Source organism: Podarcis filfolensis (genome assembly GCF_964270895.1).
Source record: "Podarcis filfolensis genome assembly, chromosome: 2".
Taxonomy (NCBI): domain Eukaryota; kingdom Metazoa; phylum Chordata; class Lepidosauria; order Squamata; family Lacertidae; genus Podarcis; species Podarcis filfolensis.
This window is the reverse complement of record NC_139605.1, coordinates 29,437,788-29,452,131: the sequence shown is the minus strand read 5'-3', so window position 1 is coordinate 29,452,131 and position 14,344 is coordinate 29,437,788. Positions and strand designations below refer to the sequence as shown.

Sequence of the window (14,344 nt, the reverse complement as noted above, 5' to 3'; positions counted from 1 at the left end):
GGAAACACTCCCAAAGTAATTTTGCTATAGCACATCAAGATTAATTGTTCATGTTCCCATGTATTGTCTATATGAGTCACTCTGGAAATGTGTTCCCCAAATATACCCATTTAGTAGATCCTTATTTAGTTCTCTGCTTAACTTCCCCCTCCCCTTGCCAAAATGTGTAGATTTATGTAATAATGTAATGCAACCCAGTGAGGTCTTTCTTCGGCTTCTGAGATGTATGTTGTTTTCAGTATTATGTGAAGAAACCCAGAAGCACCAGTCTACAATAAACCTTCTAAAGTGGAACAGCAATAAATTTGTTTTCGATTCATGGAGCTATGAGAAGAATTTAGCTATGTGCATTATTTCACGTAGGTCAAATTTTGCCAGAACTAAAGCTGCCTTTCATTAACCAGCAAGCTATTTTTCACACAGCCATTGGCACTTGACTATCAGGTCTTCATTGACCCATAGAACTCATCAACTGAAAGTATCAAAAAGAATGTATTGACCTTGCTGCCAGAACTGCCTGCTAATTAGGAACAAATGAGAAAACAGCACCACAAAATGAGGCCACTTCATGTGTGGCTCCTCAGCTGTGGAAAACATATTTGCAGATTCACAATTAAAAACTTACATTTGCTGCACACACGTATGTAAGTTCATGTAAAACATAAACCCAGACAACATTTTAAAAAAACATGAAACAACCTTTACAGCAGTATATACTTATGGCAAGCCAGATCTAGAAGAAAGGAGAACTCCCAATCTTCATTAAATTCTATAGTTGGGGCCAACAAAACATCAAAGCTGCAATCCTAATCTTTGCTCTCTTATAGCTTGAGGAAACCTAGATCTGCTCTGTCTAGAAATCTGCTCAAAGATCCATCAGTGTGGCAACTGCCACAGGGAATCACCACTAATTAGAATTCTTCCATAACATCTTTACACCTCCATTACCTTCACAAGGGAGTTTTAGCCTTTGTCCCTTTTGAGCAATGCCCAGTATTAGCAGAAGATACACAATGGCTAAGCTTTTCACTCTGCCCCTAGCTCAAGGTAAATCGTTCAAACAATGGGTGGCAGTGAGATTTGCTAATGAATCAACCACAGTCCATAATGTGGGCATATATTCATTATACAGTGGTACCTCGGGTTAAGAACTTAATTCGTTCTGGAGGTCCGTTCTTAACCTAAAACTGTTCTTAACCTGAGAACAGCTAATGGGGCCTCCCGCTGCCACCGTGCCACCACCGCGCGATTTCTGTTCTCATCCTGAAGCAAAGTTCTTAACCCGAGGTACTATTTCTGGGTTAGCGGAGTCTGTAACCTGAAGCATCTGTAACCCGAGGTACCACTGTATAGGATGCTTGGAAAGAACATGAACTGCATTTTCCCATTTTAAAGCCATGATGTTTCGATTCATACTATAATACCATTTTGAAACGTTTTCCTTTTCTCCTTGCAGCTAAATAGTTGACGTAGCGGTCCTCAAGCATTTTGTTGCCTGGTGACCCATTTGGAAATCCAAGAAACTGCTGTGGGCCCCACAAAAACCAATTTCACAGTCAAACCCCACTTCCAAAAACAGGCAGAACATCTCCCCCAAAACCAAAGCAGACAAAAAAGTAGGGAATTTTTCCCGCCCCAAAACCCAAGCAACCTCTGTAACTGAACCACCCCCCTAAGAGCCCCAAACCCTCATATGGGAGAGGTGGATTAGGTAGGGCCCTTGGCAAGGAGCCAAGGGGGTAACTGAGGACACTGTAGAGCCCATGGGCACCATGTTGAGAACCCCAGAGTTATCAAATGTGAATTGGGTTAGTGTTTATTTTAAATCTCCATCTTTTGCAACTTTGATGACTGAATAATGTACTGCATTTGTTACCCTTTCCTTGTTTATTTCCTATCACATACATGAGCTTTAAAATGGGGCTTCGACAGAATGAAGCTGCACATAGGAAGCGGCCCCATTAATTCCTTTTAAATCTTGCACCTGCCGTGACAAATGCTCAATTGACATACCTTTCTAGCTTACCAATGTTTTCACCGGAGTGTGTCCTTACAGAAGCAGCAGGTATATAACAATCAGGTTTGGCTATTCAATCATCCTCTCAGCTTGGCTAGAAAGACAGAATTCTTCATTGTAGGATATGTCCCCAGTGTGCCTCATCAAGGGACGTCTGACTAATTAGCCGTCTCAGCATAGTAAGACATAGTGATGTGTATATTGTTCCAAATAGGACCACATTCAAATGCTTGTAGCTTGCTTTTATGCACACACACATGTGCACATTTTTAAATATGTGCATGCTGCACAGGTGAGTGCTTTGGGGGGAAACCCCAGAAGTAACAGCTAAGAATACCTTCACTTAAACCATCTTTTAAACAAGACGTCTCTAGTATAAAGTAAGCGGCCTTGACAAAAAGGAACATGTTTCCCAGGAGGAGTTGTTAGTATCACAAAAATTGGCAGGACAATGAAAAGGACATGAGAAGATTTTATATTCTGTATTCTGATTCTTATGAACTACAGAGGCCAGCAGTTAGTGGTGTCTGTTTTTGAGAAGTTATTTTGCTTGTAATAAATAATAATAATAATAATAATAATAATAATAATAATAATAATACCCACCTATCTGGCTGGGTTGACAAGAAGCAAAGGTTCAACTTCAACCTATGAAAGCACACACAGGGACTATATTTTGTATGGATGTATGCAGATGATCTATTTAGGAGGTATGACAGGGCGTTCTTTATGGAGCAATTTACATTTCATGGATGTATTGGCAGAAACATTGTTTTAATGGAAGCAAGTACTTCATTATTCTGCATTCCTTTTTTCTCTATTTTAACAATGCCCACCTACTCACAGTCTGAGAGGAAATAAGGGAAACAAACCTGATTTACCTGGAGGCCCCTTGGCCAACCTGCCCTAATTAAAAGTGCTGTCAGATAGCAGGTGATGGAAAACCTGAGCCAAAGACCCTCAATAGCTGCTGCCTATAGACAATACTGGATTTGTTGGCCATAGGTTGCAATCTATAACAGAGGTGCAGATAAGGGGGCACCAGAAAGTAGAGGCGACATCATCTGCCAAGAAGACCATGTTTACAAGGAAGAAGTGCTGGCACATCTTTCCTTGTGCCTGTTTAAAAATGACCCCCCCCAAAAAAACCCAATAACAACTAATTGCTTACAAGGGGGCTATAAGAACGGCAACCACCACACCCAGCTTGGAAACTATTGTAGTAGACTGCAAAACCTAATACCAGCAAACTGTGCCTTTCATTTACTTGCGCCAGTGGTACTGCTCAGCAACTTCCTTCCCATCATCCTTCTTCTAGAGCTTGGGTGACAGGCAGGAACAAACTCAACATTTTGATGGAGCGAAGTAATACTCTACTAAATCACTCCACTTTCTCTGACTGTCACAAAGAATCATGCCTCCAAGCCTCAAATCTTTCTTTTTCTAGCTAGGAAGGATCGTGATTTCCACCCTTTCTCTCACAAATGATAAGCTTTTGCTGAAGTGACAAACCCTCTTCTCTGTGGCCGCTGCTAATATTGTCCAAGGAAGAGGTACCCTTTCCCAAAAATTAGAAGTTCAGCATCAAATGTAGTGCACACAGTTGCAAGGGGGGGGGAGGAAACAAAATTGCAACTCCCACAGGTAGATGGCACAACCAAATCCCAAATATTGAAGGCCATAACTAAACAAAAGAGAGTTTTCTTTGTATCGGCTAAGGACCGCTATACCTCAAGGGCTGCCTCTCCCCATATGAACCGTCCCAGACCCTGCAATTGTCATCTGAGGCCCTTCTTCATGTGCCCCTTCCACGAGAAGTCTGGAGGCAACACAGGAACAGGCCTTTTCTGCAGCAGCTACCCATTTGTGGAATCCTCTCCCCAGGGGCACTCACCTGGCACCTTCCTTACATACCTTTAAAAAGGTAAAGGGACCCCTGACCATTAAGTCCAGTCACAAACGACTCTGGGGTTGCGGCGCTCATCTCGCTTTATTGGCCGAGGGAGCCGGCATACAGCTTCCGGGTCATGTGGCCAGCATGACTAAGCCGCTTCTGGCGAACCAGAGCAGCACACGGAAACGCCGTTTACCTTCCCGCCGGAGTGGTACCTATTTATCTACTTGCACTTTGACGTGCTTTCAAACTGCTAGGTTGGCGGAAGCTGGGATTGAACAATGGGAGTTCACCCTGTTATGGGGATTCGAGACGTCAACCTTCCGATTGGCAAGCCCTAGGCTCTGTGGTTTAACCCACAGCGCCACCCACGTCCCTGTATTTTTCAGATGAAAGGCAGTGTAGGAATTTAATAAATAATAATATCCCGTCTTTTAACCATTTCATGAGGCAGTAGATTTCCCACAAGGCTGTAAAACAGTTCAATAACACACCTGTATAACAGTACTGTAGATACGAACATATAGACAACCCAATACATCAAAACGGATTGCTAGAACAATAAATCTCGGTTTCACTCCTTCTCTTTCTCTCTCTCTCTCCTGTCAGCTCCTTCTGGATGTCTATGTTCCTCTTTATCTTCTGGGTGTATACACTAGTGGCCAAAATTGTGGAAACCTTTTGGGGAAAGTGTATTTCCGAGGTTTGATGGCTCATAACACCACCTTTTTTTGGAGTAATACCATAAGATTATATATCAATGGAAAGATAATTCAGTGGAGAATGTATTGCAATGAAGTTTGTTCAATTATCTGTATTCTAGCAAGAGTTATAGCCAAATAACCAGAAAAAGAAAACACAACTTGCTTAGGTTGATATGCAGCTTTCCACAATTTTGGCCACTAGTGTACTTTACTTCCCCTCTCTCCCCACAGGGTCAGATGACTAGGGCCCCACAAGCTGCCTAGAAATCCACACCTCCCAAAGTTCCTCTTTCCCACAACTGTCAAAATCTGACCAAAGCATCTTTCCCTCTCGGATGGGTTGCCCTGAAGAGAGTGAACTTTCCACACCTTCATGTCAAGTTCTCTCTCTGCAATTAATATGATGGCTGCTGAGATAGCATTCAGTTCTTCTTTGCTCGCCTTCTTATTGAACTACATTAAAATGTTAACTTCTGCTATACCACTAAGCTCATTCGTTTTTTAAAAAACGAATCTCATGGTGCACACTGTTCCTGTATTTCCAAAAAGTAAGCTCAGCAAAAGTAGTTACAGTAGTTAACAGTTAGCTTAGTGATATTTTTAGAAACTGTTTACCACATAATCTGCAGTTTTTTTAAAAAAAACCTAGAACATTAATAATTTAAAAATGATATCTGGTATTACCGTGCAAGGCAGATAAGCAATTATGTGCAGGAACTGCTTTGTCTACTAAAATTAGTGATACACAAATTATCTAGAGACTCTTCTGACATTAACAGATGAGGAGCCATTTAGAAATAGACATTTGTTTTAACAGATGTGGGGGAGGGGAAGAGTAGTTCTATTTAGGCCTATAAATTAGCATGAACTTAGAATTATTATTATTATTATTATTACTATTACTATTATTTAGAAACGTGCAGTCCTTTTTAGGATGCATAGAACTGGGATAAGGACCCCTGACAATTGTCCAGTCACAAACGACTCTGGGGTCGCGGCACTCATCTCGCTTTATTGGCCAAGGGAGCCGTTTTTCCGGGTCACGTGGCCAGAATGACTAAGCCGCTTCTGGTGAAACCAAAGCAGCACATGGAAACGTTGTTTACCTTCCTACCAGAGTGGTACCTATTTATCTACTTGCACTTTGAGGTGCTTTCGAACTGCTAAGTTGGCAGGAGCCGGGACCGAGCAATGGGAGCTCACCCCATCGCAGGGATTCGAACCGCCAACCTTCCGATCGGCTCAGTGGTTTAGACCACACCGCTACCCGCGAAACCAGGGTCTAAGAACAAATCACAGTGCAAAGTCGAGGGTAGGGGATCTGCTTCTGCCGCCTTATTAAAAAAACCTGCCCATTTCCCAGGTTTTTCTTCCCATTGGAAGCAACAGACAGAGAAATTTACACATACAGGGAAATGCTCAAATCCCCCCCCCCACACACACACACTTGGGGATGCTGAGGATCCAGAAGGGCTTTGGAGCCAAACTGCTGTGCAGAATGGCCCTGAAATTTTCCCTCACTGGACATACTAGTGCCACAACGCCAACCTCAGTTAAGTCAGAGATTCAGTTGAGCTGGCACATCTGAGAGGGAGGCACCACACCAGATCTCCCTCTTCCATGTTGTCTCCCAAATCAGAGGAATTGATCCAACCTGTCCTATAGTCCTGGGACAATCCGGCCAGGAACCACAGAAATGCACCCATATATAATTATTATTTTCTTCCTGTAGCATAGGCTGTAGGCAAGCCATGCCAAAACAAGAGTAGAAACCAAAGCATAAACATTTGATGTACGAGAATTGAACAGTGTTTTTATTAAAACAGTCAAGATGTACAAGTATTATCCAGTATTTGTAGATAACATTTTAAAAAGCCAATAAAGTATGAAAGTCAGTGTGATTTTAAAAACCTGATATTGACAGTTTTTTTAAAGTTGATATGTAATCAATTTGCTTTTTAAAATTATCATTTCCTCTCCCCCCGCCCCACCAAAGGGGTTCTGAAATACTATGAAAGGAACAGTGCAACAAGAAAATGTAAGTTAGTCTACGTCAAAGCAAGTGAACCTAATTCTCTTCAGGTCAATAGGAAACGACCTAATAAATTGAGTAAGGTTAAGATGTAGGTTAGGGTAGCATCTCACGTTTCTCTATTTCAGGCAAAGTTATAAATTCACTGCTTTAAGTACTGAAATAAAAATTAATCCAAAAGCTCCCCAGCAAGGAACGACTTCTAAACACAGTACAGTTTCTCCTTCTTGGTCACCCTTTAAAAACAAACACTGTAATACAATATTTTGAGGTCATCAAAAATAACACTTTAGTATAAAATTTCATCTTGGCCTTTTATCAAATCTTACATGAATAAAATCGCTTAGCCTTTATCAAAACCAGTAGGGTCTTAAAAAAAACAACACAAAATTATGGCCTTTTTATCCATGTCAGAATCATTTGTAGAAATGTTAGAAGCAGCCAAGAAAGTTGGAGCCCTGTGTTACTTCCCCGATTTCCTCCCCCCCCCCAAATCCCCCTAACACATAAATAAATAAATATCTTAAAACCTAAGGGTGTGGGGAAAAGTCAAGGTGTCTCCTTAGATAACAATTTCTCAAGTGCATATACCAAAAAAAAAAAAAAAGCGCATAGAGAGTACTATTTTCAATTGGAAAGATAAAACTACATCCCAAAATTCTTCAGATCACACAGAATGGTGCCTTGAGTATTTTGTATGCTTTGGCAGCAGAGGAAATGAGCTCTGAAACAGACTCTGAGCTCCTTGTTGAAAATGAAGCACAGGATGGGGTTGACCCCTGCCTGGGCAAAGGTCATCCAGACAGAAGTGGTCAAGTAGACTTGGGGGATGGCGCTAGCCTTGATGAAGACGCGCAGGTAACAGGCCACAATGTAGGGGGACCAGAGAAGCAGGAAGAGAAGGGTGATCATGTAGAACATCTTGCAGATCCTCTTCTCCGTTTTGAACTCCTCCAAGACCAGCAGCCTCTTGATCTGGCTATGGGTGGTGTTCTGCCGGATGCCCACCAAAGTGGGAGGAGTGGGACCCCGGCCAAAGCCAGCGGTCCAGTTCGCTGCCGCCTGGCCGGTGGCCCCGGGCCCGTGGAAAGTCCAGTTCTGGCTAATGGCCGGCACCAACTGAGCGGGCTTCATCTTGCGGTGGCTGTGGATGAAGAAGAGGAGCTTGACGTACACCAGGTGGGTGGCGGCGACGACGGTGGCGAGCATGAGCATGAAGCCCAGCGTGTCGTTGGCCTTGACGTAGCGGTGCTCGAAGATGCACTGCTCTTCTTCGCGGATGAACTTATAGGTGCCCACGTCGAAGACGGGCGGGAAGGCCATGGCCATGGAAAGGGTCCACACCATGCACACCACCGCCAGGCAGGTCCAGCCCGTCATGCGCTTGGCGTAGAAGCGGTGGTGCGCGATGGCCATGTAGCGCGTCACGCCCACGCAGAAGAGCAGGAAGGCTGCGTGGAAGCAGAAGAGCACGGCCAGGAAGGCCAGCACCTTGCAGCTGAGCGCGCCGTGCGGCCAGGCGCCCGCGCCGCTGTGCACCGACAGCATGACGAAGGGGAAGCAGGCCAGCGAGCGCAGCCCGTCGGCCAGGCACAGGTCCAGCAGCAGGTAGTAGGGCGCGCGGTGCAGGGGCCGCTCCTTGAGGATGAGCCACGCGAAGAGCCCGTTGCCCGCCAGGCTGAGGCACAGGATCAAGCCCAGCGTGGTCAGCTTGAGGCCCGAGGCGCTGAGTAGGCCGCCGGGGCCGGGCAAGTGCGGGCTGCTGCTGCTGCTTGCAAACTCGCTGGCGTTCGCCATGGAGCGAGGCTGAGGATCGCCCACCTCCCCGCCGACCCTGAGGCACAAACGCTGCGGAAGGAGCGAGCAGACGGGACTTCTCCTCAAGGGCAGCTAGCGGCGGCGCCGCCTCGCCCCGCCGGGCTCTCCCGCCTCCGAGACCAGCTGCCTTCTTCGCCTACCGCCGCCCGATCTGCTCCTCTCCGCGAGGGCGGCATCGTCCTCCTCCTCCCCGCTCGCTCCCCCGCGCCTCGCCCCCCAGCAGCGGCCACCTCGAGCTGTGCGGGCGCCGCCGGGCGCAGCCCATTCCCGCGCGCCGCTGCGCTCAGCTCCGCCGAGCCGACGCCGCCTCCGTCTCCGCCAGCATCGCGATCGGCTCCTGGCTCGTTAGGGGACGGCCATCGCCGTCGCCATCCAACTTTAAAAGGCTCCCGGGAGGGATGCAGCGGGCGACCCCGGCAGGAAGCAGTAGCAGCAGCAGCAGGAGGAGGAGGAGGAGGAAAGGCTGGCACCGACGAGGGTCCCCTTTCCCCGGCCTGGGGCGCGCTGCCGCTGCCGCCCTGCCAGCATCGCGCCTTTTGTTGCCCGCCGCCCTCCTCCTATTGTCTGCTTCCTCGTCTCTCGCTCGCTCGCTCTCTACCGACTCCTACCGCACGGCTTTCGCAGCGGAGGCCGGGCTTCCCTCGGCCACTTTCTCCTCCGCGCCATCACCACCACCGCCGTCTTCCCAGCCAGCGGCAGCGCCGAGGGGAAGGGCGAGCGCGCCGCCACGACGCGCGCAGGGGGCCGCGGCTCGCGATCGAGGGCAGGTATTGGCTAGGCCCGCGCTTCCGGCGGGGAGGCTGCTGCTGCCGCTGCTGCTGCCGGAGATCAGGTTCAGGGGTGGGGTGGGGTAGTAGGGGGCGCAGGCTGAGCCTGCGCAAAGAGGAAGGCAGAGAGATGGAGGGGCGGGGAAGGAGAGGTGGAGGGGAGCGCGGAGGCAGAGGCAAGCCGCAGGCGGCGGCAGCTGCCTCTCCTCTGCCTCTCCCTCTAAGGACCAGCCAAAGCGCTCAGAGGCATCGGCGCCTGCGGGGCGGGGAGGGTTTCTCAGCAGCAGATGGGGGAACAATGGCCATTCAGCAGTCCTGTTGTTGCTGCTGCTGCCACAATCATCCGCCGTCCGTGAGCATCCTGACAGATCCGGAGCTAATTGGCCCAGATGACTGGTAACACTGCTAGGCGAGCCACAAGACCTGCGGTAGAGAAGCAAAATTAAAATTAAAAGACACCTGAGTTCTAGACTGGCTGTGTGACCATTGAACACCAGGGCTGGGCCCCACGATGATAGGAAGTTCTCGCCCATCAGAATTCGTAAAATCATAGAATTTTAAGAGTTGGAAGCGACCCTTGAGATCCTATAGTCCAACCCCTTACAATGCAGGAATATCCAACTATCCTGTACGGGGATCGAACCTGCAATCTTGGCGTTACCTAGAACCCTTGGGAGGGGTTGGCTGTGTACCCACTGTGTGTTTCAAGCGTGTTTCCCTGCCCACAAGAATCCTGGAGACTACAATTCCCAGCACTCTTAAACTACAGTTCCCATGATTCTTTTCCTAAGGAGAGGCGAGGAGGCGCTTTAAATGTGTCCTAAAAGGATGGTGTGTATGCAGTGGCTTTGGCGTGAACAAATACTTCATGGGCCCCATTCCCCACATTCTCTGCCGAAATATCTCTTACCTTCATCTCAACATTCCTCCCTATTGCCAGCAATCAAAATCTACGAAAGAGATTTCTTCTTTGTATAGTTTCATTTTGGATTCAATGTAATTTTTGTTGTAATTCTGCATTGAAAATAAAATTTATTTTTAAAAAATCTACGAAAGAGAATGGCCTAAGCATGCACGCTCTACCTGGTTGGCAAATTTAGCACCTGGGTATGTGTTCCATCCATCATGATGTCAAAAACAGCCCTGTGAAGGCAGGCTCCAACATCAGAAGTCGGAAACTCCCCTGGAGGTCGGTAGAGAAGGCAAACACCCAGGGAAGCAAGAACAGCTGGCTGCCTGTCTCTGTTTGTCACTCCTTGTTTATCTTGTCTCTCTCTTTTCAAGGTTTAATCATCCCTGTTTCTCTCCCTCTCAACCCCTAGGCATAATTAGCCCCTCTAGAAGAGATGATAAGCTGAGATAAACGGGTTGTTTGGGATCCCCTCCAGCCTTCTCTGCCTCTTTAGAGAAGGGCAGAGGCTTCAGAAATCTCAGCAGCCAGAGCCCGATATCCATGTACGCAGCAGCTTTTGACATGATGAGCCTGACATTCAGCCAGGATCTCAAATTCCTGATGGTCACCGTAAATCCCTGCTTTAGCGTGTGAAAACGGAATTGCCGGAGCCCCATATTCTCATGCCTTGGCTTGCTCCTCTTGGCCCCTGTTTAAAAGGCAGGATTCATGACCCATGTTCTCAGGGACAGAGGTAAAAATGTTTCCTTTTGCAGCTAAAAGAGGGGGAAATGACCCCTCACCTAATGCTCACTAATCCCCAGATTAATGCCTTGGCATTTTGACCAGTCTGCAGTCAGCGCAATTGAAGGCAGTGGCACACAGCTGATGGCAGATTATAGGCCTCTCAGCATAATATGGAATGGGGCTATATGCAAAGTAATTTACAGGGCCAGATTTTAACAGTTGCAGGTTATTTCTGTAGGACTGCACATTTATTTCACTAAGAAGAGCTGGCTGGTTTTGATCGTTGACAGGCATTTACCAGTATGACCATATTGCACATATATTCAGTGAGCTACAGTGTTGGTTTTCAGGTACAATGGAAAGCGCTGGTTTTTACCTCCATGAGAGAGCACACAATGCTCTGGGACACGAAAGGTCCAAGGCTCAGAAAGATTCCTCAGATAGCAGTTGCCAGCCAGTGTACACAATACGGATGCACTCTGAGCAGTAGTCGCTTGCTTCCTATGTTCCAGAATGGGCTGGGATTAAGGTAGCCAAAGAGCCACCTGCTGCTGTGCTGAGTGGTGTTAAGACTGATTTTGGAGACCCTCCGATGACCATTTCAGCTGCTTGACAGATTCAAACCATTATACAGTGGCTGATGTTTTAATGCAGCCTTTCTCAACCTGTGGGTCCCCAGATGTCGTTGAACTACAACTCCCATCACCCCTACCTAGCAAGGCCAGAGCTCAGGGGTGATGGGAGTTGTAGTCCAACAACATCTGGGGACCCACAGGTTGAGAACCACTGTTTTAATGGGATCTTGTTAAGGCTCCTTGGTTGCCATCAGTGATGTACTTTGGTCATCTGAGACTGTCTGCTTACAGGGGGCAGAGTCTTTAGATCATCAGTCTTGCCCAACCTGGTTCCCTCAAGATATTTTGGACTGCAGCTCCCATGCTGGCCAGGGCTGATGGGAGTTGTAGTCCAAAACAGCTGGAAGTCACCAGGTTAGTGAAGCCTGCTTTAAATGGCAATGTACATTACTTTTAAAATGTGGTAAGCCAGCCCTGCTGCTAATTCTGCTGGCTCTCTTTGGACCTCTGCCCAATAATTCAGCCCTGACAGCACTAGATACCGTTAGGCACAAAAATGGCAAACAAATAACAAACAAGTTTTGTGGGACTTCCTTCCAGCTGAGGTCAGACAGCTCCCTGCTGAACGTCCAGTACCTATTGAAGATTTTTATTGCAGCAGGCATTTTGATTGAAATTTGATTTTGTATTTCTAACTGATTTATTTTTATATTGTATCTTTGTAAGCCGCTTAGAGACTTTTGTAGTGAAGGGTTATGAGATATATAATATTTTCTGTGTGTGTGTGCGTTTTCTCCAAATCAGAGTCTATTATTTCTCCAAACCAGCTTCTGAAAAGGGTATTTGGGAGAGGACTTACTGAATAGTAAATGAACAGTTCATATTTACTCAGTCCTGAACATGAGATAAAACAATTTTAAATACCGGTAGATAAAAATTATTGTTATGAAAATAAAAAGGTACTAAAAGCTGTGCTCAATTCAGTAGATCATTCTGCCTGTTCCTCAGTTCCAACACTGTTTTTTGTATGCCAGAAGGCCAAAGTCTCCTTCACTTTACACCACGGCAAATGTGATATGACGCCATGAAACGGTTATATTTTACATAACTGACTCAGACTGCAGCCTGAAGACTCATCCAGGGCAATTTAGGCTAATTTGTCATGTATCCTAAATAGGTTTCATTGACCCATGGCTTTGTTCCCTTTGCAGCTTTTGACATTGCCCTGGTAGCAAAATAAGAGATAATTGAATTTGGGGGTTTTGCTTACCACTAGCACGTACAAGCTGGTTTGACTTGCTAGGTTTCTCATCTGCATGCAGTACATTGCCAATGGGTTGGTTAGTGTTTGTGCAGCTTTTGAGACATTTCACACATTTTTATAGAGAGTACATGGACACCATCTCTCTAGGCTGAAGAATTATTCACCCAAAGGCTCCCTGTGAAGTCAGCAGCAATATATTTGAGAAGGTAGCTAACAGCAGTGATATAAACAGTGTAGGAGAAACTATTGTGGTCCCATTGGATGGTGTGTTGTTAAGGCTGTAACTGGGAGGCCTGAGTTCAAAGTGCATGCAGTCAAGAAAGCCCCAGTTTGCTGGCAGTAAAGCACCATCGCTTAGCCTTAAGTTCCCTATCTGGAAAACAGAGACAATAGCCTCCCAGGTAAGGAATTTTGATGGCAAAGCAATGCTGCAGATCCTTTGAACAAGGTCTGTGCAAGCAGTGTTGTTCCTATTGCCTGTTAAGAAATCCAAATGTGTCACAAAGTGAGACCATGCTGTTTGCCAAGAAGACTCAGATATTGGGCCCAGAATGAAATATATGTATCAAAATGCATAATAGCCTGGCACTCACACTGACTGAACTACAGTTCCACAGAGGAGCCTTTAAGTGCTGGGTTGTGTTACTGAGATGTAATGGATGGTGCTAGGAAGGCTGAGAGAAGTAGATATGCTATGGGCTAGGATGCTATTTATTTATTTAGAATACTTGCACCTCACTTTATAGTCCCAAGAGGGTCTCAAATCAACTTAAAACACACACACACACACACACACACACACACACACACATCTGGTATCAGAAACAAACATGTGACAGGATTATCCAAGTGGCATTTGCTGTCTATATTGTTGGCCTTCCTTTATGTTGACTTGCCTCCACCTTCTAAGCAGCAGAACCCAAGGAAAGGGGGCTGAGAAGCTAGAATTCACTCAGCCCACAATGAAGGCAAGTCTTTCCTTGCTGGTGGTTGCCAGGCAACAGCTCCCACAAAGGTTGTCTGAGGGAAAAGCAGCTAAGGCGGTGGTTCTGGTTCAGCATATGATGGAGCCAAATCACGAGGAAACTACAAATGCCCTATCATGAGCCACACTTTTGTCAGCTGTGGTGACTTTGCAAGAAGGCTGCTCAGATGTCAGTTGGGAATTGTTAAGGCACTGCACTCAATAGGAGTGGACGTAGGGGGCACAATTCAAATAATGAGTCCTGTCAGCTGGAACCCTGCACGAGGGCTTTCATTTGTGCAACAGTGCTTCCCACCCCCCAAATGGCTCAGAGAGCCAGTGTGGTGTAGTGGTTAAGAGCGGTAGTCTCGCAATCTGAGGAACCGGGTTTGCGTCTCCGCTCCTCCACATGCAGCTGCTGGGTGACCTTGGGCCAGTCATACTTCTTTGAAGTCTCTCAGCCCCACTCACCTCACAGAGTGTTTGTTGTGGGGGAGGAAGAGAAAGGAGAATGTTAGCCGCTTTGAGACTCCTTAAAAGGAGTGAAAGGCGGGATATCAAATCCAAACTCTTCTTCTTCTTCTTCAGGGGGCCCAGGAGATCTCCCAGAATAGCATTTGGGGGGGGGGAGGACCATCATTGCCCTGATGGAATGATCACCTTAGCACAA

At 46.7% G+C, this 14,344-nt stretch overlaps 1 protein-coding gene across 1 annotated transcript; it reads right to left on the bottom strand.

The window, feature by feature from the left end:
• Positions 1 to 6,408: 6,408 nt before the first annotated feature.
• On the bottom strand, positions 6,409 to 9,241 carry GPR27 (G protein-coupled receptor 27). The gene has a single exon (XM_083599935.1). It carries the CDS (start codon positions 8,442 to 8,444, stop codon positions 7,293 to 7,295), a length of 1,152 nt encoding a protein of 383 aa, XP_083456061.1. The 5' UTR covers positions 8,445 to 9,241; the 3' UTR covers positions 6,409 to 7,292.
• Between the last annotated feature and the right edge of the window lie 5,103 nt (positions 9,242 to 14,344).

Bases quoted from the DNA above. Each gene is read 5' to 3' on its own strand.
- GPR27 (XM_083599935.1), bottom strand. From the start codon at position 8,444: ATGGCGAACGCCAGCGAGTTTGCAAGCAGCAGCAGCAGCCCGCACTTG.